This window comes from Eptatretus burgeri, chromosome 5 (assembly GCF_056783735.1).
Source record: "Eptatretus burgeri isolate ZD-2024b chromosome 5, Ebu_testis_v1, whole genome shotgun sequence".
Lineage (NCBI taxonomy): Eukaryota > Metazoa > Chordata > Myxini > Myxiniformes > Myxinidae > Eptatretus > Eptatretus burgeri.
Window position 1 is genome coordinate 91,565,052 of NC_140965.1, and position 22,624 is coordinate 91,587,675.

Below are 22,624 nucleotides of genomic sequence, written 5' to 3' on the forward strand. Positions count from 1 at the left end.
ACATTTATTCGCGATGAACAGAAAGCACACATATTCAATTCCACCAAAAGCACACAGAAAAGAAAAACACAATGCAATTTACACAAAAAGCAAATGCGACAATGCAGATCTAATACCGATTACGCGAGCACACGGCAACACTTATACAATTTTACTTCACAGACGGCGCCGACAACACATACCCAAAACCAAGGAAAAGAATACCCTCAAGGATGAGGCGGGCCTGAGGCCGAGACCGGGTCGGGCCTACCCGTCTGGTGATGAGACGCGGAGCGGCGATGGTGCCTCAACTCCGCGGGCCTCGCGGGCAGTGTCTGGTAGGGGGTGGGAAAGGGGCCCCCTTGGTCGCACTATCTCAGCGCGGGGGAAACAGGAGGGGGTTGCTGATGCTCGGGGTATAGAGGATTCCTACTCTGCCTCGAGTCCCGCGACGAGCGTCTCCACCTCGGCCAGGTCGCGCTGTCGGCCTCCCTGGGGTGCAGCTCCCTGCACGACGCGAGCACCCCCTCGTCTGCCCTCGCCGCCTCTCCACAGCTCCGTCCCCTCCGCTCCGACTCCAACGCACACGACGACGACCAGCTCCTTCTTGCCAACTCCACCGCCCGCGAAGTCTTAACTCTCTATCCTCTTTGACTGACGAACGCGGTCGCTTATATAAGCCCCGTGGCTTCGCTCTCTCATCTTTGACCCCCTCCCTTCGACCTTTCACCTCGCTCCCCATTGGCCCGAGAAAAAGTGGGCGTGAATGCTTTTGGATCCATAAATTTGCATATATCGATCGCCCTCCAACGCCCTGGGGGCGGGGCCAAATCGCCCCTCGCTCACCGATTGGACGGAACAAAAGTGGGCGTGTGTCGTTTTTGATCCGTTTTTGAAGTGGAAAATCCGTGGTTTTGTACACGCTGTTCGGCGCGCGCCCTGCACGAGTCCAACACCGGTACCCACAAGCGGCGCAAGAACGGTGGCGATGCGACGGTTGCGAGGTGTGACGTGAAGCGGCGCCGCGGTGGGTGGTTGATGTTGTGGTTGTAACAATGGCGGTTGGTCCAAATTAAAGATAGTAAAAGAAAAACGGCTATCCTGAAGAGTCGCAGCACGCATAAATGACATGTATTCCCACTAGACAACGGGTTTGGGCCTAACTACACATGTACTTACCGAGATATCTCACCTAAGGGACCTGAATGGTGGTTTGCGAATTTGGTAACCACAACAATATTAATCATATCCTCATATACATCACTTGTCGAATTTCTAATATAAAACTGTGTCCATATATAACAATGACACATTATCCTTATACTTTGATTTTAAATTATTATAGTAATAGTCATACATTAATGACTTTGACAAGTCAAGAATTGTTGTTCCTATATAAATAGGTTTATCCATTTCAATACTCTCTTTTATCAAATGAATAGCACAAAAGTTTTCTGAAAACACCTCCACTCGCTCAAAACTTGGTCTATTAATTAACTTTGAAGCCTGTTTCCAAGATGTAGCAAGTCTTATGTTTTGTCGATTCCTATCATTTTCCACTCTTTCCAAATACAGCATTATTCATCTATCTATAATTCCAGGTGTGTGTGTGTGTGTGTGTGTGCGTGTGCGTGTGTGCGTGTGTGCGTGTGTGCGTGTGTGCGTGCGTGCGTGCGTGCGTGCGTGCGTGCGTGCGTGCGTGCGTGCGTGCGTGCGTGCGTGTTTGACTGCTGTTTCTTGACAACCTCTGGTCTGATCTAATTGAAACTTGCCAGGTCTATTGCTGGGGACCTGAGGATGTGCCTTTTCAAGGTTTGATATTAATCGGACAAGTGCTTCCCAAGTTATGGCCATTTATTTACCAAACCAATGGCAAGACACGTTGTTCCGTGGGCGTGGCCGATGGGGAAGGGAAGCACAGCCACGTTCGCCATTACGGGTTACAACGTACGGGCTTCCGGAGAGTGATGACTTCATGTATTCTCATAATTTCTCGATTTCTTATGCACATTTATAGATAAACACAATAGCCCAAGTTATGATCGTTTTCATATTAGACGGTGTATAAATTTCGGGAACATCAGAGTGCTGGTATGTTCCGAACCAGGAAGTAAATTTTTTTCTCTCTCTTCTCTTCTCTTTTTGTTTTTCCTTGCCACGACATTGCGAAAAGGTAAAATACATTGGCACTAATTGAATAATTGGGTATTAAAAATAAATTGCGAATAATCGTAACTGCGAATAATATCGAACTTCCGGGTCACACACGTACGGGCACGCGAGAGCGAAGAAACGGCCTGTGTGATTTATTTATTTATTATTATTATTATTATTATTATTATTATTATTATTATTATTTTTTGTTGTTTTATTTTTTTACGGGCACGTACTCGTTAATTTATAAAAGTCCTTCTCAAAATCTGTTTTTGCTTCTGTTCTCCTTTTTGTATTAAAATCAATATACTTCTTTAACGAATGACTTTAAATTTCAAAATCCGATGAATTTTCCTCACTCTCAATCCAGCAGATAAAATAATATTGTCTCAAGTTCCTTTGATGCAAAACATAACTTTCTTTGTCATTTAATGTAGGAAGTAGTTTTTCTGTCAATTTACCCTTTATATTAAATGACTGTTGGTAATCACTTGACCATTCTTTTCTTGGACTTTTTTATCAGGGACATAAGGTAGGTCTTTATGATTGTTATGAAGTTCTTCTGGATATTTAAAATCAACCTCAAAATAATATCCAACTTCAGTTTCATCCAATTCTTTATGGGAGGAGACAACAATGTCTTGTAAAACTTTTTCATAATGTTTTTCTTCAACCCATTTAAGTTTTCCATAAGGTAAAGATTGAGACACAGCCCACCATACAAATTGTAAGCATCATAATACATCAGGTAAGAGTTGTCCTCATTCTTATTATAATCAGGAAGATATTTGTTACTTGCTTGAGCATATCTCTTGGCACATACTTGAGATATTCCTCCTCTTTTAGCCTTCTCTATCATTAAAAGCATATCTATAATCTATATCACTGATTAATTCCAAATTCTGTTTTATCATTTTTAACATAGCACTCCATGCCAAACCCGAGGCTGTGTAATAGTGAGCGGGGTCTTATCCATAAGAATTTTTATTATGACAGACTGTTCTAAAAGTTTCAAACACATCATTCAATAACAATACATCAGTTTTAAGATACAAATCATGATATTCTTCAAGATTCTTGACATTAAACTTCTCCCAAACCTTTTTAGCTTGTGTAATCTCTATCGGAAATACGAGTTTTATTCAATTTGCGATAGAAACTTTCCCTTGAAGGAAGTTGTGTTTCTTTAAACTTCTCAAATGAATCCATGTCGTCATACAGATATATTCCCTTTTGTGAAAAGACATCAATCTCTTCTTGATTTGAAAAATGTGATTTAAGATTTGGAAAGTTTTTAATATTTGATGCTAAGTTAGATAATGGACTTGTCATAAACCTGTATGTGTCAAGAAATCTGATATGTGTTATGGGGGGTGTATGAATTGTTTTTGTGAATGAGATGTATTTTTGATCTGTGTTAGGAATGGCAGAAATATTTCCAGATGTCTTTGAAAGTTCATTTATAAATAGATGTGTGTGATAGTGAGCATTGTTGTGAAGCAAGACAGGAATAACATTTGGGGGCTTGTAATTAAGATTACAATGGGAATGAGCTGGACCTCTATATTGTTGCGAATTCGCGCCCGCCGGCGTGCGAGCGGCCACGTAACTCGAATCGCGGCACGTCGCCCACCGGATGGACAATTCCGTCGTGACCCTCTCGGACTAACGCCGGGAACTAGTCACGGGTGGGCCTTTCGGCCTCACCACGATCGTGCCAATCGGCCCCCCGCGTGGGATAGGGTTGTTCGCCAAATTCGACCTACCTAAATACCCACACGGAGGGTAGACCGGGCGATCGCACCTCGCCGCAGGTCGACTTCGGACACGGGCCACTTTAAGCGACCCGTTCCGTACTATCGGGATAACCGAGCGGTGTTATCGTCAACCTCGACGGTTCCGATTAATTATCGGGCGTATTTAGCCCACTACCAACCCTTTACATGAAGTAAGATGGAGATTCAATTAAAGAAAAGACGAAGCGAAACGGGAAAAACAGTTCAACATAATTCACATTTATTCCGCGGCACACGGATAGCACACATATACAATTACAACAATTATGCACCAAAAGCAAATGTAAAAGAAACACAACAATTATGCACCAAAAGCAATTGCAACAAAAGAAACACAATGCAGATCTACTACCGACTACGCGAGCACACGGCAACACTTACACAGTTTTACTTTACAGATGGCGCCGACAACACATATACTCCAAAGCAAAAGAAAAAGGGCCACCCTCAAATACAAGGGGGTAGACGGGGCCTGGGGCGCGAGACCGGGTCAAGCCTACCCGTTTTGTGATGAGCCGCAAATGTCGCGGCGGTGCCCCGACTCCGCGCTCCTCCACGGGTTTCGTTGGCACTGCTTGGAATGGGGTGGGAACGGGGCCCCCTTTTCGCACTATCTCAGCGCGGGGGGAAACAGGGGGGGTTGTTGATGCTCTGGGGAAAGAGGATAGCTGGCTTGCTTGGGTCCCGCAACGAGCGACTCCACTGCGACTTCGACCGCGTTCCCGGCTTCCCCTCTCTGCAGCTCCCCGACAGACCCCGAACCCCGACAGACCGACTCTCCTCCAGACCTGTCTTGACTGCTGCTGCCACACTTCGCCGCCGCCACACCTCTCCAACTCGCCCGAGCCCAAAACAGAAACTGACTGAATTCGCCCCGCGATCGGCGCTTTATAGTACGGCAGGAGAATCCATATGCAAATTTCCGGATCAGGATGAGCTCGGGGGCGGAGCCACGCTCACCCATTGGACGTAGGAAAAGTTGGCGTGAACCTCCCCTGATCCTCGAATTTGCATATATCGATTCTACTCCGACGCGCCTGGAGGCGGGGCCAAATCGCCCCGCACTTAATGATTGGAGGGATCGGAAGTGAGCGTGTATCATTCCTGATCCGACCTTTCCTCGGAAAGGCCGCTTTTTGCACCCACGGCTCAGCGCGCGTCCCGCACGAGGCCAGGACAGCCTGACGCTCGGTGCCCACAAGCGGTGCGGGAATGGCGCAGAAGGAGAAGAGGTGAGGGTGGTGGAGGGTTTATTGTGGTGGTTTATGGCCATGGCGACGCTTGGAATGGTGGTGATGCGATGTTTGCGAGAGCGAGTTGTGACGGTAAAGGTCGTGGCTGTTGGCGTTGTTGTTGTGAAGCGGCGTTGTGGTTGGTGGTTGTTGTGTGATGACGGTTGAGACGTGGTTGGCTCAAAATAAAGACAGAACAGAAAAACGACTATCTTAAAGGGTCGCAGCCCGAATGAATCACATTTATTCCCTCTAAACAACGGGTTTGGGCTAACTACACATGTACTTACAGAGATATCTCACCTACGGGACCTGAATGGTGGTTTGCGAATTTCCTCAACCACAACAATATTTTCCAGTAAGATGACGATGATCCCTCCCTCAATTTTCTACTCACAAATATGAAAGATAATGTTCTTTCTGAATTCCTTTTTCTCTCCCTTTGTTGATGACATTGGTTTATAGGTTTTAACCATTATTTCTCTTCGTCTTATACAGTCTTTTTCCAATCGTGTTCCAAACTCCTCTGAGGCATCTTCTCCTCTGTAAAGTTCTAACTTGTATTCATCACCAACAGATGATTTGATATAATAACAGAAACCACAAGGAGTATGTTTGTGATATTTATTTGTGTATGATTTATTTGGATTTGGAAAAACAGTACCTATCTTTTCAAGGATACTTTCAAAATCAGCATATATCACAAATGGATGTTTTATAGATTTGTTAAAATCATTGAATGATATGTTTGAACCTGCTTTTGGTAAATTGATTACGGTTGATTTATGATTACTACAATATTTCGAATGTTGATTTAATTGTTCTTGTGTGTGAAAGGAGTTGAGACATCTCTTACAACGATACCTTTTACATTTTCCCTTGTATAGTTGTGATTTGGTTAATCTTGATATATTTTTGATGAAAGCATAATGTGATTTTTCCTTTGAAGTAAAGTAGGGAAGGTCAATGTGTGTTTCATCAATTTTATAGTTGTTTGAAATTTTTAACATCTGAACTTTGTTTGTATCCGTTAATCCATATACATTAACAGATAGATTATTCATTTTCTCAAATTTAGGATTATCTCTCAATTACATTGGAAGCCTTAAATCTTTAACATTTAATGTATTCTCGTATTTCTTATAATGTTCAACCCTTTCAGGTTTCTATTGTGGAGGATGTAAGTGAGGAAGAACAGACTCGGGGCATTCCATGTCAAGTGTACACACCCTCTCGACACTAATACCTCATTTTCTCCCCATATGTTGGTCATTTATTTACTTGGGTGAAAAAACTCAAAATACCAACTTTTAGACCTGTGGGCCCATTGAGATTTATTTAGGGACCCCCTAAAATTTGGGCACCCCCGGCTGCCCCACAATCTTCCAGAGGCCATATCACAGGTTGTAGTGGTCTGATTTGGCTGATCTTGGTCTCAAAATGCTCATAAAAGCGAGATCCTTTGAATCGCGTGAAGTAAAATCACTCCGAAACAGTGATTCAAAAAGTTATAGTTTGGGGTGCCCTTTGACCTTGGGCCCCCGCTCCCCAGCCAAACCGATGGTCCCGATTTTTTTCGTGTGAGAATACCCCTTCATCTTCTCTAACACCTAGGCATAAATGAAAATGGGATCTCAATGGGTTCAAGTGTGATGATGGTTTTATTGTTCGGGGACTCGGGTGCTGGACACACAATAAGCCACAATACATAGCGCAATATTTGAACACAAGATTTCCAATACAATATTATCAGTATATTGTACATAAATTTTCCACATGCACATGCAGGAACTGGAAGCTATACTAGTATGAGTAAGAGTTTTTTTCTCGCATATTATAGTCAAGATTTTGTGCCAACCAATGTTTCATTTGACAGCTGTGTTTCTTATTTACTGATTGTGTGGGTTCTACCTGTAGCAGTTTTTCATTCTACGGAAAGAAGTATATCACAAATGTCTAAAATGCAGTGATCTTCAATGTCAGGAAAAAAAAACTATTTGCGGGCCCGTTTGGATGAAGAAAATTTACTTTCACTTCATGAGTGTCCTGAAAGGCTTCCATGATGCAGGCAAGCCACCATTTTCCATCATAGTGCACTGTGACATAACCTGAGAGTTTCCCGTTAAAAGTTGGTGTAGATTTTGAAATGGCTGACTCGATACGGTGTTCCTCGCAAAGGCTGAATTTGCGTACTTGAAGAGCAGTTTCAGAAATAGGAATGAAAGCATGAAGTTTTTGAGTTCCAACTATGGTTTTGGCCGTTTTTAACCTTTCTTCCAGATTTCATTCTTCCTCGTCATACGCCTCTTGGATCCCATAACCGAACTTCATTTCATTCAAACCATTTTCAGCAAAGGCGAAAAGATCTTTTGGAGAAATAATTTGACTGTCGTAAGGTCCACTCAGGCTCTCACATGTTGCTTCTCGTTTGACTGTACCTCCCACGCCATCTGAAGGGCCCTTGCCATGACTTGTGGCAAAAAATATGCCATTCTGTGTCAATACCATACTCTGATTTGTGACGACATAGGTTTATGAAGGCTTTGCAATTCTTATATTGGCCAGCGCAACCATCTGAGAAATAGTAAAGTTTGTTTACATTTCCAAAGCTAGATTTCAATTGTTCAATGAGCATTCTTTGGAAGAGGTGGACTGAGACAACGTCGGTGAGTATTGCATTCTAATATAATCGTGAACGAATTGTGATTAATTTGCCATCGTCCGATTTGAAATATTAAACCCAGGGGTGAATTGTCGCTTGAGAGCAGTTCCAATGGAGTCCTTAGGCCGCATCCTGTACGACAAACGAATAGTTCTCTGAGAAGTCTCCAATAATGACAAATTCTCCTTCACCGATTTCGTCTTTCTTATTTTTCAGAAACTGAGATTGGGCCTTGGCAATAAAGTCGTGTCTCACTAATTTCACCGCGCGTTCACAGAATTGATTAATGAATTCTTCCAAAGGCAGGACCATGGAGCTCAGTTCAGATCTGTCAGTGGATGTCCACTGTTTAAACTGAATTTCATCAATATCCTCTTGTTCATAAGCACTCAGTAGCTCGGTTTTGAAGTCTTCAATTGATGGGCAACTTTCACAAGTTCTGAAATAACATACCAGTTGTGCTGGGTTACAAACTATGCGTGCTATCACATGATGATAGCTAGGAAGTTCGGCTATCTGTGGCATTTTGGAACCAAACATCATGAGTTTAGTTTCACATTTTGATGTATCGTACATACACATACACTGTGTGTACCGCCTGATCCGACCAGGACACACTCCGAGGGACGGAGCATGGCGAACTTCGCGAATCTAACTTTCAAGCCAGGGTTCTTCTCCTTGAATTTCGGAAACAGTTCCTTGAGATTGTTTACTACCAGGCGCTTTTGAATTTTATCTTTTCCATGTTCATTCCTGACCGCCACACAGTCCTTTTTTCCCAGAATTATTTGGCTGACTTCATCACTTCGGTAAAATTCGGTTATGGCAGATTTCACTTCGTCAGGCAATATTTTACCCTTTTTGGGATTTGGAGACGATAGCATACCATTTTCTTTCTCTAAATTTTTGGCTTGCACAGCCATTCTTTGGGAGCAATTGAATTCACTAATCATCGCTCTGATGCTCATATTCCTAGCAAATATTGTCAGTAAACGTATTTGCTCTGAACGGCTCAAAACAACGTATTTTTCTTTCAGGCTTTTGATCACTTCTGGCATGCAGTTTTCATCACATTTTGACGCTGTATTTTGTGTTTTCTCCACAGTGCTTGGTCCAGCAACTAGTTCTAATTTCTTTCGCACAGATCTTCCACTTTACTTCGCTTTTCAGGAACGTACCCTGGGTTCCTTTCCACCTTTCGTTTGTCGAATGGGCTTTCGCCTATCATCGATAACGACTGGTTTAATAGGTCAACTTCTGCTTCTCGCTCAAAAACCTCCTCGTCCTCATCTGTCGAAATAGATTCTGCAATGCCTTCGATAGTACCTTCTGATGATAATTTCGAAATGGTCGAAGATGATTCTTTAATACGCTCTGGTGACAACTGAGAAAGTTTTTTTTCTGCACGAAGTACAAAGTCTGTCATCTTTCTTCACCTTTGAAGAAAATTTCATCAACATATCATTTGACACATTGCGAAGATCTTTCCGTTGTTTCGTTTTATGGCAGCTGAATGGATCGCAACAGTATTTTTGGAACTCCTTTCGATCTTCAGTCGCCATACTTAATGCAAAATATGCAAAAACTGAGATTATCACATTTATAACTTAATTCGATGATGGTTATACAAAAAATGTACACTGAAAAATCAATAGACACAATAGGAAGAATAATTTTTTGCAAATGATGCAATATATATATATATATATATATATATATATATATATATATATATATATATATATATATATATATATATATATGTATATATATATATATATATGTATATATATATATATATGTAATAGTCCAGAGATGATTGTCAATTTCAGACATAAAGTCGCCTGCCAGCAGGTGACGTCATTGGAACGATGATGGCAAACGTTGCCCAATGTCGAATCAAGAATTAGTGATATGTGGACCCCGAACAATAAAACCATCATCACACTTGAACCCATTGAGATCCCATTTTAATTTATGCTGAGGTGTTGGAGTATATGGAGGGATATTCTCACACGAAAAAAGCGGGATCATCGATTGGCTGGGGGGCGGGGGCCCAAGGTCAAAGGGCGCCCCAAACTATAACTTTTTGAATTACTCTTTCGGAGTGATTTTACTTTACGCGATTCGAAAGATCTCGCTTTTACGAGTATTTTGATACCAAGATCATCCAAATCGGACCACTACAACCTGTGATATAGCCACTGGAAGATTGTGGGTCAACCGGAGGTGCCCAAATTTGGGGGGGGGGGGCTAAAATGGTCCCCTATGGGCCCCAAGGTCTGAAAATTGACACAATGTGTTACCGTCGATACAAATACTTGCACAAAAAAGAGTGAAATCTGAGACGATGTGTCAAAATTTCGCTGAAAAATGTGTACACTTGACATGGAATGCCCCACCATAGAAAACATTTATTATCTTTGTTTTGAATATTAACAACCGCTTTCTTAAGTTTTATCTCTTTTGGTAAATCAATATAAGATGAAGCTTGAAGAGGATCTGATTTTAAGATGTGTATATCTAAAAACATTATTTTTGTAATAGCAAATCCACTACCTACTGCAGTGTTATCAACATTTTGTTCTTGTCTCTGGAGTTCATCGTAAACATCACATCTTACAAAATCTTGAAATGATGAGATAAAGTGAGGGTTTGTCCTCATATAGGGAGTAGTTTCATCACCTTCTCTTACCATATTCAATTTTACTCCCATCTTATATATTATTTCCGAGTTTTATGGTTTCATGTCGCGCTATCTTCGACTTTGTTCTGCACTCGAGTCACATGATATTCGGCTTACATTATCTCAAAGACCATATGAGGTGCATGGTACAAAAAAAGTAAATAAAATGGTTCTGAAACAGTGAAATCGTATTCCACTTACTGCATTAAAGTAAAATTACTACTGATACTCTGCATCAGTTCCTTTCTCAAACACACCCACCCCAACATGTCGCGCAGAGCGCGGGTTATGCTAGTATAAAACTTAAAAGTTTTCATTTCACTTCATGTGTTTTTAATTATAATTTCAATACTCTGTTTAACCATTTCAACAGCTTCCATGATTGAAGATGGTCCAGGGTCTTGAAAGCGAAACAATCTTATTTTTATATTTCCTTTAAATGCCCCATCAGTGTTTTCAATGGAGAAATTAGTGGCACCTTCCCTTTATTCATTGTTCTTGTGCTTGCATGATTGAAGGTGTTTGTTATAATTTTTTCTAAGAATATCATTATCACATCTATCGCAATGTTTTGTTTCTTGATCAAGTGGAGATATTTGTCTGAAAAGATTGAATGTGTGTTTGTTGGTTTGAAGGTGTTTTTTATAACATTTATTTTCATGATTACAAACATCGCAGTACGTTGTATTCACCATATTTATACAACAAAACTTTGCTTAAAATAAAATTTTCTTGATGAAAATTCCGTTTAATTTATCGGTGAATCTGTGCTTAAAACCATTTTATCCTCCAACTTTTTTCACTTAATAAATACAATCTATCAAGACACAAAAGACAAGTTTTAATCTTTCTCTTCATTTGTAAAATATACTGAGAAATATGTCGAGGATGTAAAATTGAATAAAGATAAATATAACAACTATTGGATAAAAACAATTGTAGTGAATAATATGAGTTCTTCCATTTCCTTCAGTGGAAGGGCTTTTAGTATATCTGGAAGAACATCAATTAAATTAGCTCTAACAAAAGTTTCTCCTCTCTGTCTGGCAATATATTCAAAACTAGAAAAAGCAATGAAACAAGAAAAAGTATCAAAAAAGAAAAGCCTTATGGATGAAGCTTTGGAAAGAAAAGATAAGACTATCTGTGATATGCAAGGAGAAATTTGTATTTTTTTCAACAACCTGAAAGATGTAAATCCTGATGAAATAAAGGATGTTAATATATCAGGTGAAATGACATTTCGTTCAATAGTAGTTAAGAATCATTTTAAAATTACCTTTAATATAAAAAATGTAGTCGTTGAATCTGTTAATGAAAAAAAGTATATACTGTAGATATAGGTGGTAATATTTTTTCTACTAATTAAATGTGAATCATTATTCAACTGAAGATTTTGAAGATTATGATAGTATCTCTGTTGGAACAGAAGACAGTTATGATACCGAGAGTTTGTGTTCAAACGTTAGTTATGAAAGGAGTTTTATCGATGATTGTGAAAGCACCAATGAAAGTACCGAAGATGAATTTTATTTGAAGTAAAGTTTTACTATATATATATATATATATATATATATATATATCTATATATATATATATATATATATATATATATATGAATAGTTTACTCGATTTTGAGCCTCTTGAATTTCCTGATTCTCCACATGACAAATTTGAGAATTGTCCTGCGTGTGAAAGACAGGGATTAAACACAGAGTCAAAAGCCTATAAACAATGTATGTTCTGTGATTCTCTTCTAATTAGTGATAATAAAAAATATTAAAAGGAATATATTTCTTTGAGATTTACACCAAAAAAAGGGTGATAATACACCTTTTCTTACAAGAGAAGAGACTGAACAAATGATGACCATGTTTCATGGATTGATGATTTATATTATTAACGATTGTTATTTTCAGGGAAATATCAACACAAGATATTGCATAAATAAAATAATGGATTATCTTGAAATTAAACCTGAACTTTGGATAAAACATCCATCCATCCATCCATTGGGACCATACTCTGTGCAGAGCGTCGGTGCTGCCGAAGCAGTTTCCTTGGCTAGTGGGCACAATCCTGGACGGGTCGCCACTCCGACGCAGGATACTCGAATGACTCGATCATCCCCAGCAAGCTGGTACTCATTTTGCCGACCTCGGAAGGATGGCAGGCTGAGTCAACCCCCTGGTGAAGTAATTCAGCGAGGCTTGAACTCAGGACCCTTGGATCCCAAGCCACCACCCAAACCACTGAGCCAACACCAGGCTTGGATAAAACATAGTTTCCAAAAAGCCAATAAAAAATTAAATAATCTGTTTTCCAAATATATAAATGAATGATTTTTTACCCATTTGGGAAAATAAGATAAAATTTAACAACCATAAAAATCTTCCAAATTCATCAAGATGTCTCATAGTTGGTTCAAGAGGATGTGGAAAATCCTGCTGACTTTTAAAGATGCTCCTTACTCCCAACTTTTTAGATGATCATAATTTAATAATTTTTACAAAGTCAAGTTTTCAACCTGAGTATCAACAACTCCACAAGGTTTTAATGCTGGTCTTCAAAAAAATATATAATCGGTTTATTTAAGCTTCAAAACAAGCTAAACTAGCATAACCCCACGCTCTGCGCGACATGTTGGGGTGGGTGTGTTTGAGAAAGGAACTGATGCAGAGTATCAGCAGTAATTTTACTTTAATGCAGTAAGTGGAATACGATTTCACTGTTTCAGAACCATTTTATTTACTTTTTTTTGTACTATGCACCTCATATGGTCTTTGAGATAATGTAAGCCGAATATCACGTTACTCGAGCGCAGAACAAAGTCAAAGATAGCGCGACACGAAACCACAAACTCGGAAATAATATATAAGATGATTACAACATTGAAGATACAATATAACTATTTTGTGATACACAGAGATATAAAAAGAAAGCAAAGCCGATAACTTGTATTCTTAGTGATAATACGGATGATATACCGTCTCCCCAAGATTTGGATAAATCAAAAAAGAACCTCGTTATCTTTGATGATTGTGTTAATGAGAGAAACCAAACGGTAATGGATAGCTACTACACAAGAGGGGAGACATTCTTCTTGTAATTGTATTTAACTTAGTCAATCATACTGTTACGAATCTACACCCGCCCGGCGTGCGAGTGACCGCGTTAACTAATAACGGCCACTCGCCCACCGAACGGACAATTCAGTCGTGACTTTCTGGAACAACGCCAGAAACCAGTCACGGGTGGGTTTTCAATCCCACCACGGCCCAGTCCGTATTCTACCCGCGCGAAATAGGGTCAATCGCCGAATATCGATATACCTAAGTACCCGTGCGGGTAACCTACCGAGGGCCCGTACCTCGGCGAAGGCCTACTTGGACACGAACCGCTTAAGCGGTCCGTTCCGTTCTGGGATAACCGACCGAGTATTATCGCCAGATCTCGCCGGACCCGATTATATTTATCTGTTATTTACAAACCAACTAATATTCCGCAATACAAGAAAGATGGCATTTCAATGGGGGGAAAAATGACGTGACGAACGGGTACATTCACACAAGCACATTTATTTCTACACACATATACCAGAAAGCAATGAAAAACACTTATACAGTCAACAAAAGCAAAACACGCATGCAGTTGTTTTATGAAGACTGCGGGACGGGGACAAAGACGCGGGCAAGGCGAAGCGCTACAACCGGCTACTATTAATAATGTAGAAGCACTTAACCAGTTCTACTTATAGACGGCGCCACCAACATTCATTCAAAAGAAACACAAGAAAAGACCCCATCAATGGCAATGGGGTCAGGCTGGGCCCGTAGACCTTTATGGCGTGGGACTTGGCAGACCGAACGAGTCCCACGAGACCGTTGCAGGTTACCTACACCCTCGTGGCGCCTTGTGGTCTGAGCCTCGAGGTCTGTCCCCACGGCAGTTAGTGGAGCCACGGCTGAGCCCGGGACTTCCGCGTGGCCAGCGAGCTCTCTCCGGCTCTCCTTACACGAACGCGCAGGTTCACATGACACAGCTAGCGGAGTGGCGCCTCCAGTCTGCGTCCCTCCGCGACGCCCGGACTCTCCACCGACTCCAAGCTCCAACGAACGGGTCGCTCCACAGACCAAGACCAAGACAGACAGAAGACCACGAGCCGCCGACTCTATCTTTGCGGCCGCTCCGTGCACCCTTTTATTCCTCCTCGCTTATCGCCCCGCCCTCCTTCTAGCTCCTGCGGGAAGCTTCCAGAAAGGAGGCATTACCCAGTTCCAACGCCTCGCTCCTCCCTGTTTATTGCTCCGCCCCACCTCCAGCTCCTGCGGGAAGCTTCCAGAAAGGAGGCATTACCCATTTCCAACGCCTCGCCCCTATGAACCGACCAATGACGAACGATCTCCCCCTTGCGGCGCGCGGGAAAAACAGGCGGGAAAATCCGTGCGCCATCGGAATACCTTCTTCTTTTTCATGGCGTTACTGGAATCCCTTGTTCCTTTTCCTTGGTAGAGACAGTTTTACAAGCAGAGTGGGTTGTAGTGTGGTTTATGGAGAAGGTGATCGGTAGTTGGCGTAGCGGGGAAGGTGGTTAGGTGATTGGCGTAATTGTGGTTGGCGTTGTGGTTGAGGTGATGAGGATGGTGTGGTTTTTTGAGAGGCGCGTGTGGTTGTGGTGGTGGGAGGATGGTGGGTCTGAAGCGTTTGTTTGAGAGCGATGTTGGTAGTGGTGGTGGGGTTGTGGTTGGTGGTTGTTGTGAAGCGGTTGATGAGAGTGATGTTGGTGGTTGGTCCAAAATAACGACAGTAAAGAAAAACGGCTATCTCAAAGATCACAGCCCTGTGACACGAATAATTCCCATTAAACAACGGTGGGGAAATCTAACTGAACACAGACTTATCGATCTAACTGAACTAAGGACCTTTATGGTGTTCTGCGAATTCCCACAGCCGTAACAATATATTGAAAATAATATTGAAAGGTGTAAAAAGAAGTTTAAGGGAATAAAGAAAAAAATAAGAAATGAAACAATAAACTTTAAACATTATTACAACTGTTTAATCTTCAAGTAGGAAGAGTATAGAAAAATGAATAAAATAAGAAGTTATAAACATCAATTATATACAGAAGAAATAAATAAGAAAGCATTAGGAGCTTTTGATGATAAAATATATATTTTAGAGAATGGAATGAATAGTCTCCCTTATGGTTATAAGTATAAGTGCTGAGTTATTATGACCGTCTTTTACTGATTTATAAATGATAGAACCAAGCAATAACCAAATCAAAGAGTGGAGATGCAATCAACCTTGGTACTTAAATGGAAAACATAAAGAATGTGAGAAATTCCAAATGTCTTATTGAAGAAATAACCGGGGTAAAAGTAGATAAAACAAATAATCAGATAAATTTAAGTTCAAATAAGTTAGAGGATGTAAAGAAAAAAATAAATATCCTTGAATGGACTGAAAACTGATGGTTATCAATTAAACAATGAAAAAATAATTTACTATAATCTCAAAATGTTATGTGGCTCAGGAGGTGGTCAAACAAGAGCATTAAGAGAAGTTTATCATTTTATCTCTTTTCAACAAAGATATTTAGACCAAGAACTAAGTTCTAAAATAATATTTGTGAACATACTCGATGGTGATTAATGTAAAAGGAAAATTAATTTATTACCGCAAATAGAACATTATCAAATATTCGTTGGCTCACTCTTTGAGTGGAGTACGAGTCCGAGGGGGAGAGAAAATCATTCTCCTCTTTTGACCAAATAAGCCTTGATCAAGAAAACTTCCCCTATTAATTTGTATGAGGTTTTTTGAGCCCTGAGACAGTCTCAATTTAACATGAGCTTGTATGGCAAAAAATCATACTTCTCTTTTTGTCCTGATGGGTCTCGAGTCAGAGAGTTCTCCCTATACATTTGTATGGCAGAAAATCATACTTCTCTTTTTGTCCTGATGGGTCTCGAGTCAGAGAGTTCTCCCTATACATTTGTATGGCAGAAAATCATACTTCTCTTTTTGTCCTGATGGATCTCGAGTCAGAGAGTTCTCCCTATACATTTGTGTGGGAGGAATTAGCCTCCTGTTTAGGGGTTTTCGGGGATCAATTCATAGTTTTCCCCATTCATTTGCATGGGTGCCTCAGAAACCCCATTAATCTACTACTAGGATTTTTACATCACTTGTAACAACGACAACAAAGCTAACCCTAACCCTAACCCTAACAGATTCGGATCTTCATCAAAATCTAATGAGTTTGTCCTTGTCACACACCCAACCTGTCCACAAAATTACATTCAAATCCATTTTTTTTTTGTATACCTTGTCTAGGCTCGTATGAGAGCTAACACACAACTCACAGCAAGGGGGCATGAGACAAGAGGGGCGGGAGTGGAAGGGACAAAACAGTGGGGAACAGACACATTAGGTGAACTGTGGAAGGGAGAGGGATGGGGATGGGACGGGGAACATGGCGAAGAGAAGATGGACATTACAGGGACTTTCAGGAAGGAAAGCAGGGGAATTGAAGGAAGTGGGCTTGGGTGGATTATCGGGGGTAGAAAAGATCGAGGATTTGGATGGGGGAAGATAAGAGGTGGTGGTGAACAGCTGTTTTGAAAGCCTGGAGGGAAGAATGGGAAAGAATAGAGTGAGGAAGTTTATTCCAAAGGCGGGAAAAAAGAGGAATGAAAGAGTGAAGATGAGCAGTGATTCGTGATTTTGGTAGTTTTACCAGAAGGGGGTTGTTAGCGGACCTTGAGCACCCTGTGGAAATGTGGTGGGGACAAATCGCAGAGAGAGCATGGGGGGCAAGGCTGGAGAGGAGTCGGTAGAAGACAGAAAGACCACTGACCAACCTGCAGTCATTGAGTGAGAGGCCCAAAGACTCAGCTTCATTGCGGGAGATGCCGATGATCTTAAATGCCCTGGTTTCGACAGCGTGAAGCCGAGAAAGGTGCGAGGCAGGAGCAACAGCCCAGAGGGGAGAGCAGTACTCCATCAGGCTACGGACAAAAGCTTTGTAAGTGGGCAGGAGCTCAAGAGGGCCGAGGAAGGACTTTGCACGACGGAGGATTCCCAGTCGGCGACTGGCTTTTGAGGCGAGGTTGGAAATGTGACTTTCCCAGGAAAAGTCATGGCAGATAGTGAGACCCAGAAGCTTGAAAGAAAAGACTTCTTCCAGAGGATTGTTGAGAAAGTGGATGGGGGGGTTTTCTAAACGGTCCTTTCGAAGAGACATAGTGAGAGTGTGAGATTTGTCTGGATTGAAAGACATGTTCCACGTGTTGGACCAGTTTGTGATTTTATCCAGATCTGCAGTGAGCGAAGAAGCTGCTGCTTGCCGGTCTGAGGGATGACAGATGGTACGGCAGAGGGTGGAGTCGTCGGCAAAGAGAAATAGAGGATTTTCCAGAGAGTCGGAGAGATCATTGATGAAAACCAGAAAAAGAACAGGGCCCAGAACGCTACCTTTAGGAACTCCAGCCTGCACAGGAAGAGGGGATGAAAGAACTCCATTTAGGGCCACACGTTGACTGCGACAGGAGAGGAAGTCTGCGAGCCATGAGTGGAGATGGCCTTGAATAAAATCCATCCACAACTTTTTGAGATATCTTGTAAACAAACAAACGGACAGACAAACAAACACACAGAAAGGGGTGAAAACATAACCTCTTTCACCTTCAGTGGCTGAGGTAAATATATATAAATATAAATAAATAAAAAACAAACACACGCACAAAATAAATATATAAATAAAAAACCATACACACGCACACACACCCACACATATACTCATCTATCTATAATTCCAGCAATCTCTGTGTGTGTGTCTGTCTGTCTGTCTGTCTGTATGTGTGTCTGCGACTGCTGTTTCTCTACAACCCCTGGTCCGATCTAATTGAAACTTGCCAGCAATATTGCTGGGGAACTGTGGATGTGCCTTTTCAAGGTTTGATATTAATCGGACAAGCAGTTCCCAAGTTATGGCCATTTATTTACCAACCAATGACAGGACACGGTGCTATGACATCACTATTGACGTCACAATTCTTCTTATTTTATTTATTTATTTATTTCCTTTTTTTTGCACGTACGGCCATGCACGTATGGGCACGCACGTACGGGCCCGCGAGAGCGAAGGAACGGCCTGTGTGGTTGTTGTTTCTGGCACGGTTTGAAAGTTTTTTTTTTTTAAGTTTTTTTTTTTGCACGTATGGCCATGCACGTACGGGCACGCACCTACGGACATGCACTAGTACATAGAAACAAACAAACACACACACACACAAAATAAATAAATAAAAAACAAACACACCAACACACAAAAAAACAATCACATACACTCACACATACAAACACACCCACATAAATAAATAAAAAACACATACACACACACACACACACACACACACACAAACATCCAAACAAACACACACTCAAACAAAAACACACATACTCATCCATATAAACAAACAAGCACACACACTCTCCCAACCGTATGGATCACCAGCTGGGCACCGTTATCACCACATGAAGAACGATTTTCATTAAAGCTTCAGCTGCAACAAGTCTTAAAATTAATTTTGGAAGAGTGCAAGTGAATTCTGGAAAATGCTGGGGTCAGGTGACAAATATCTTCTCTGTCTCTGTCTCTGTCTCTGTCTCTGTCTCTGTCTCTGTCTCTGTATCTCTGTGTCTCTGTGTCTCTGTGTCTCTGTGTCTCTGTGTCTCTGTGTCTCTGTGTCTCTGTCTCTGTGTCTCTGTCTCTGTGTCTCTGTCTCTGTGTCTCTGTCTCTGTGTCTCTGTCTCTGTGTCTCTGTCTCTGTGTCTCTGTGTCTCTGTCTCTGTCTCTGTGTCTCTGTCTCTGTGTCTCTGTCTCTGTGTCTCTGTCTCTGTGTCTCTGTCTCTGTGTCTCTGTCTCTGTGTCTCTGTCTCTGTGTCTCTATCTCTGTCTCTGTCTCTGTGTCTCTGTCTCTGTGTCTCTGTCTCTGTGTCTCTGTCTCTGTGTCTCTGTCTCTGTGTCTCTGTCTCTGTGTCTCTGTGTCTCTGTGTCTCTGTGTCTCTGTGTCTCTGTGTCTCTGTGTCTCTGTGTCTCTGTGTCTCTGTGTCTCTGTCTCTGTGTCTCTGTCTCTGTGTCTCTGTCTCTGTCTCTGTGTCTCTGTCTCTGTGTCTCTGTGTCTCTGTGTCTCTGTGTCTCTGTCTCTGTGTCTCTGTCTCTGTGTCTCTGTCTCTGTGTCTCTGTGTCTCTGTCTCTGTGTCTCTGTGTCTCTGTCTCTGTGTCTCTGTCTCTGTGTCTCTGTCTCTGTCTCTGTCTCTGTGTCTCTGTCTCTCTCTCTCTCACACACCATTGCACAAGAATGAAACAAGGTTTTTAATTTGCTTTTGAAATAAAGATGCAAAGTTATAAAGTGTTTTTTTTATCTAGAAGGGGATCACACTCATTGGCTTGTATGAAAGGGTTTGACATGACAATTACCCTGATGAGGCTCTGCATTAAATTCTCTGTCTTCTTATTCATTTTTTTCACACCTTGTTTTTTCACACCCTCTTTAGCAAGTGAGAAAATGGAAAAAGGATTACTCATTGGAGAAGAAGGAATCCGGAAGAAGATACTGCATGCAGGTCGTGGTGATTTAATGACTTATCCGGATGGATCTAAGGTACCATCTCTATCTAATCCCATTACATTCCTGCTAATATGCTGTGTATGGTAGGAATGTATTGTTGCACTTCTGTGCGTGCCATATGAATGCAGGTGTGTTTGTGTGTTTGCGTACCCTCCTCCCTCCTCCCCCCACACCTTTCCTAACCTTTCTTTCTAATTTGCATACAAGCACAGATTGAAGACAAGCACACAATTTATGAACTTAGCACCAGAACTTAGCCCCACATGAAGAACGTTTCTCATTTAAGCTTCAGCAGCAACAAAATAAAAAATAAAATTAATCTTTGAAGGGTGCAAGTGAATTCTGGAAAATGCTGGGGTCAGGTTATATTTGTCACATCTGAATCCTGCACTCGCCTCTGAGCTGTCATGGTTAAGTTCAAATGTCAACCTAGTTTTTTTGGGGGGGGTTGTACACATTGATGAGGCTCGTCTGAGAGCTAACACACAATGTACAGCAAGGGGGGCATGAGACAAGAGGGGTGGGAAAAGGAAGGACAGAACAGTGGGGAACAGAGACATCAGATCTGTGGAAGGGAGGGGAATGGGGGTGGGGAACATGGGGTACACAAGATGGACATTACAGGGACTTTCAGGAAGGAAAGCAGGGAATTTGAATGAGGTGGGTTTGGGGTAGATTGTATATATCATATTCATAGGTGTACCATATCCCTGTGTCGTAAGAGGTGACCAGGGTTGCGTCAGGAATGGCATCCGGCGTAAAACCTGTGCCAAATCACTATGCGGATCATACGGATGATCCACTGTGGCAACCCCGAACGGGAGCGTGTCAAAAGCACTCGATATGTCTCGGGATATGGCTCTGATTTCATGTCCGACATTGAGTACCTTCATCCATTGTTAGGAGATCAGAAGCAGCTTATCCAGGGTAGAGTGACCTTGTCTGAAACCAAATTGATGATCAGAAATCAAGCCATTGGAGAAGTGGAAGGATTTAATGTCTGAAGCGATGATGGATTCCATAACCTTGCTGATGATTGGGAGAAGGCTGATTGGTCCGTAGTTTCAGGGATCTGTTTTTGCACCTTTTTATGTAAAGAAGTAATGTTTGCTGATTTCCAAGCAGATTGCAGATGGCCTTGAGCAAATGAGAGGGTGAATAGAACAGAGAGAGGGTGAGCAAGAGTAGAAGAGCAGGCTTTGAAGACTCGTGGGCTGATGCCGTCTGGACCGGTTGCAGAATCAGTCATGGTTTGACAGCAAGCTCTCCACCTTGTCAGAAGAAAAGGACACAAAGTCCAGGGACAGTTGGGTGTGACTAGGTAAGGTGGGTACAGAAAGCGATGTGTTTCCGACACAAGATTTCGATGCAAACACCTAGTTTAGGCATTCAGCCTTTTCACGTGAGGTATCAGCAGTGCGGCCATTTAAGGTAAGGGAGGGGATGGAGGGGGAACATACACCAGAAACAGATTTGATTAGATGCCACCCGGATTTGGAGGGGGGAGAGAGGTTTGAGAGTTCAGACTTGAGCTTAGAAAGATGTTGTTTTCTGGCTCTCCTGAGGGTAGATACACACTTGTTCTGAGCTTTATGGAAGGAACTGAGAGCCTGAGTGAAATGCCAGACTTGACGGCGCTGAGGTGGTTCTCTGATAACAGCCAGAGAGATCTTTACTTTGACAAGCATGTGGTTAGAAGAACCGATTGGAGCGGAGGAAGAACAGCAGATTTTTTTTGGGAAATTTGTCAAAATCAGATTCAGAAGAGATGAAGTTTGGTGTTTCACAGGTAGGGTAATACATAAATATGTGTGCCATCCCTTGGATGCACGTTAAACTGGACATTCTGTCAGCCGGCATCAGTTGGTGGATGTTGAAGATCCCACAATTTCTTTCATGATGAGTAGGTGAGCTGTTGCTGTTGCTGGCTATCCACAATGCTCATTAGTTCTCTGAAAGGACTCCACGGATGGGCCAATAATATTTACGTTTCTTTCTTCCCATGACCCGATTTACGCCATTAACAAATGTAATGAAAAATTAACTTTTTTTTTTTTTTTACAAATATCGACTATATCTTACCTCAACATACTTATTTTGTTGTTGGTTTTTGTTTCAATCAGAATCAGAAATTGGTGAAGAAATAAAAATAGGACCACTGGACCTGTAGCTTATCTGTGCCGTAGTCTTATGTTGTAACCCAAATTTGGTAGCATTCTGACTGGTGGGTGTGGCGAAAAAGATTTTTGAAGAAATTTATTAAGTCAGCTATTTTGTCCGACTAAGATGTCACTTGACCAGAATGAGCTTTGCAATCCCTGTTACCAGTCAGGAGAGGAACGTTGCTGCCAAATTTCAGCCACATCATCTCAGCGGTTTGGCCGGAAAACTTGGAATGGGAGACGGATTGTGTGCGATGACAATACCTTATCTGAAATTTAAAATTGAATGGCAAGATTGAGGCTAATGGTGAG

General features: G+C 41.7%; 1 protein-coding gene across 6 annotated transcripts in view; it reads left to right on the top strand.

Moving 5' to 3' along the window:
• AIP (AHR interacting HSP90 co-chaperone) overlaps positions 1-22,624 on the top strand; it is a 119,354-nt gene that overhangs the window by 39,633 nt on the left and 57,097 nt on the right. For all 6 annotated transcript variants that reach the window (XR_015058567.1, XM_085882861.1, XM_085882859.1 and 3 more), the window contains one exon: positions 20,077-20,183. Coding sequence is in view for 5 of the 6 variants with exons in the window: in XM_085882861.1 (XP_085738987.1) it covers positions 20,088-20,183 (96 nt within the window). In the remaining variant the exon portion in view is untranslated. The remainder of the gene's footprint in view (positions 1-20,076; positions 20,184-22,624) is intronic.